The sequence below is a fragment of the Octopus bimaculoides genome, chromosome 20 (assembly GCF_001194135.2).
Source record: "Octopus bimaculoides isolate UCB-OBI-ISO-001 chromosome 20, ASM119413v2, whole genome shotgun sequence".
Taxonomy (NCBI): Eukaryota; Metazoa; Mollusca; class Cephalopoda; order Octopoda; family Octopodidae; genus Octopus; species Octopus bimaculoides.
This window is the reverse complement of record NC_069000.1, coordinates 43,375,307-43,379,178: the sequence shown is the minus strand read 5'-3', so window position 1 is coordinate 43,379,178 and position 3,872 is coordinate 43,375,307. Positions and strand designations below refer to the sequence as shown.

General features: G+C 39.5%; 1 protein-coding gene across 5 annotated transcripts in view; it reads right to left on the bottom strand.

Annotated features, from left to right (window-relative positions):
- Positions 1-3,872, bottom strand: part of LOC106878953 (uncharacterized) — a 20,284-nt gene that overhangs the window by 4,578 nt on the left and 11,834 nt on the right. For 3 of the 5 annotated variants that reach the window (XR_008266407.1, XM_014928330.2, XM_052975279.1), the window contains exons 2-4: positions 2,338-2,560; positions 1,878-2,210; positions 740-1,066 (exon numbers count right to left, since the gene is read on the bottom strand). The exons of the other annotated variants lie outside the window; for them this stretch is intronic. Coding sequence is in view for 2 of the 3 variants with exons in the window: in XM_014928330.2 (XP_014783816.1) it covers positions 740-1,066; positions 1,878-2,210; positions 2,338-2,491 (814 nt within the window). In the remaining variant the exon portion in view is untranslated. The remainder of the gene's footprint in view (positions 1-739; positions 1,067-1,877; positions 2,211-2,337; positions 2,561-3,872) is intronic. 5 annotated transcript variants of the gene reach the window in all.

Genomic DNA, 3,872 nt, shown 5'->3' with positions numbered 1-3,872 from the left:
CATGGAGTTTGGAATAATATTTGGTGCATCAAAGCAGGAGATTTAGTGTCTGACAAAGAAACTGAATTCACATTTATTCTTATCACCAATAGGCTTTCATACTTTCAGTTTGATGTGATGTCTTGTTTGGTTTGAAATTTAATGTCTGGTTTCATATGTTTGTCGTGTGGCTTGATGTGTTGTTTGGTATGTTTTGATGTGATGTTTGATGTGATGTTTGATGTGATGTTTGATATGATGTACTATACGTGGATTGATGTGATGTTTGATGTGATGTCTGATGTGATGTTTGAAATGTGGATTGATGAGGTTCTTTCTTTGGCCTGATGCCCTGTAATGTGGTTTTGAGACGATGTAGCAGCGATTGCTGCCCATATCTTTTTTCCTTTTAAATTTTACTTGATTCAGTCATTGAACTGCAGCCAAGATGGGGCACCGACTTAATGAGTTCAGTCAAGCAAATCGTCCCCAATGCTTTAAAACCTACTCATACTCTCCGTCTTCTTTTCTCGAACCGATATATCATGAGGATTTACGAAAGGCTTCTTTCAGTTTCCGTCTATCAGATCTGTTCATAAGGCTTTGTTCAACCCGGGACTAGAATAGAAGATGCTTACTCAAGGTGCCATGCAGTGGGACTGAGTCGTGAAAGATGTGGTTGGGAAGCAAACGTATTCTCACAGAGCAACGCCATTGCCTTTAAAGAAAATAAGGATACGAAAAAAGGATATTTGCTCACTTGCACCGAAGATATTCACTTGTTTTGAAAGTGTCCTGCCAAATGCTGAACATGAGATAATTGTTCCAGTGTCATCTTTGTCGGTTAAGGTGTGTCGATGCAGCGACTGCACTGCTATGCAGCGTTGGCCAGTTTTCGGAAGAGTCACTTTGTTGTCTGTCATCTTTGGTTTAGCGTTTTCAGTCTTATGTTTTAGAGTCCATCTAAAGGTGACAGAGTCGTGTGTAGCTGGTGAAACATATGCCAAACACCTGAATGTAGACACCTTATTTTTCTTCTTCTCAGAAGGTAGATCGATATTTTTAAGACTTTTGACAAAAGATTTCACTGCAGAGAAAATGTATTTTAGGGCAATAAGATTCAAAATATCATACTTTATGGATATATTGATACAAATTTCAATGTTGATAGAAAACTAGAACATAGAATATCACTCAAACTGTCTGAGATGCTACTGTGAAATGTTTGCGATTTACAGGGCTTCAACTAATTTATGTTATAACTATAGCAACACTTTTTTTTCTACTCTAGGCACAAGGCCCGACAATGTTTGGGAGCCAGTGGATTAGATCGACCCCAGTGTTTCACTGGTACTTAATTCATCAACCCCGAAAGGATTAAATGCAAAGTCGACCCTGGTGGGATTTGAACTCAGAACGTAAGGATGGATGAAATGCCGTTAAGCATTATTCCTGACTCGCTAACGATTCTGCCAGCTCACTGCCCTAATAATAATGATAATAATCCTTTCTACTAAAGGTACAAGGCCTGAAATTTATAGTGGGGGAGGGCGATACTCGCTAACATCGACCCCAGTACTCAAGTGGCACTCATTTTATCAACCCCGATAGGAAAACGACAAATCTACCTCGACGGTATTTCAACCCCAAAATGTACGGACGATCGAAATACCGGTAAGCATTTTGCTCGGCGTATTAAAGGGTGTACAATCTCACCGCTTTACTACTACTACTACTACTACTACTACTACTACTACTACTACTACTACTACTACTAATAATAATAATAATAATAATAATAATAATGTTAATAAAACAGTTTTGACCCCTAAATGCAGGTATTGCGACAGATTTGACGAAACAAGATGGAAGATCTGAAGATCTGAAACAAAATTAACCTTTCAGAAACCTTGAATTCGACTCGTTTGCATTCGATATCTCACATGTATAAGATGCTACATCACTGCAATCTAGGTTATTTTTCCAGCAGTACAATTCACCTCTCGTCGTTGCAGCTCGCGGTAAGGTGCAGCCGAAATCTTTCACGGCATGAATGACTTCAAAAACTCCCACACCTTCGTGGAAACCAATATCAACAATGACTTCATCGTTACGTCTGAGTCTGAAGAAGCCTAAGTTTTTGGCTTCAAAGCGACATGTTATTTCCATTCTCGTTGGTCCAGTGATGCTAAATCCCTCGAAAGGCGTTAGGCTTGTCATTTCAACACGATCTATGAGGGAGGAATAAATAAATGGACGAACAATGAAAAGACAGTATAAGTGCGAGAGAGTTGTTGAAAGAGGCGAGAGAAAGAAAAGCTTGAAGAAATAAATTTATTGTTTTTAATCTTAACTTACTGAGTGAGGTGCACGGGAATATCATCACTGTTATAATCATCATCATCATCATCATCATCATCGTCGTCATCGTCGTCGTCGTTGTCAACAAGTTCGCAGGTAGAGAAAACGAGCGCCAACTACCACGAACAAAAGCACTGTAACCACGTGACATATTTGATCCAGGTCAAATATGAATTAGAACAAATTTGGCAATAGTTTTTCTTGTCGAAATGTGATGAAACTAATTAGTGATAAAAATAATTAGTTAATTAATGAAAAGGAGCAAAATAAGCAAAACAGGAAAAATAATAATAATCATAAAAAAAGTCTCATCGGAAATGAGAAAAATATTTTAAAATTAGCTTTTATAAAGGACTAGAAGATGAACCTGTCCTTTTGGACGGTTTAAGTTGCTTTGGTGGCATTTTCCCACCAAATAACTGAACTAGCGAGAAGGTTTATGAGTAGCACTGCAATCTACGTTTCCGATTAACCTAGGAACGGAAAACCAAATTGAAGGCTGGTTATTGTGGAGGTCGTTGCACTTTAATGATCGTAGAACATATCAGTTTGCAAACGATACAAAGTAGAGCTACTAAAGTGTGAAAATTTGTGTTTTTTGTGATCATGTGTGTACTGTAGTCTGCGATTTTGTCATAGACAGGAAGTTGGAACAAAGAGTCAATGTAAAATTTAGCGTTAAACCTGGAAAGTTTACTACAGAGACATTGAACATACTTCGACAAGCTTACGACCATGGGGCAGTGGGTTGTGCGCAACGTATCGTAAGGCGCAGACGCTTCAAAATCGAAAGATCCTCTCTGGAAGAGGATGAGCGATCAGGAAGATTGCCACGAGCGTCAACCTCGGAAATGTGGCGAAAATTCATCAGCTTGTGTACGAGGATCGTCAGAGGACTATCAACGACATTGTTAATGCTGTTGGCCTGTCGTATGGGTCCGTACAGGCAATCGGAACGTCTGAATAGAAACATGCGGCATGTCTCTGCTTAGTTTGTCCACTGGCTGCTGATAACTGAACAGAACGAACATCGTGTTGAGGTCAGTCAAGGTCTCTGTCAGCTTGCCGCTGATGATCCGCCCTTCATGTCGAGGATCCTCTCCGTTGACGAATGTTGGGGCTAAGGGTACGCCACTGAGACGAAGCAGTCTTTGGGCTGTTAGGTGGTTTACTAAAAACAATGCTCGTTGTCAGGCAAATGATGTAGAGCCAGTCCAAGTGAGTCGGAGTACTTCTGTGAAGTATGTCCACCAACATGGCTACTATAGCAGGAAGGAAACCTCTTCTTCGGTTAGGAAATATTAAACGAAGTGATCTATGGATAATTAAAGCTTTCAAACATCAAGGTGTTCATTTAATGTTGAGATGTCTGTGTCTACACACACACAACCACATACACACGCACACACACACTCACTCACGTATATATATATATAACGTGAGAGAGTTAGGGGTTGGGGGTTCAACCCACTAAGGGATAGTATCTATCCAGTATATCTATCCAGTATATATATATATATATATATATATAT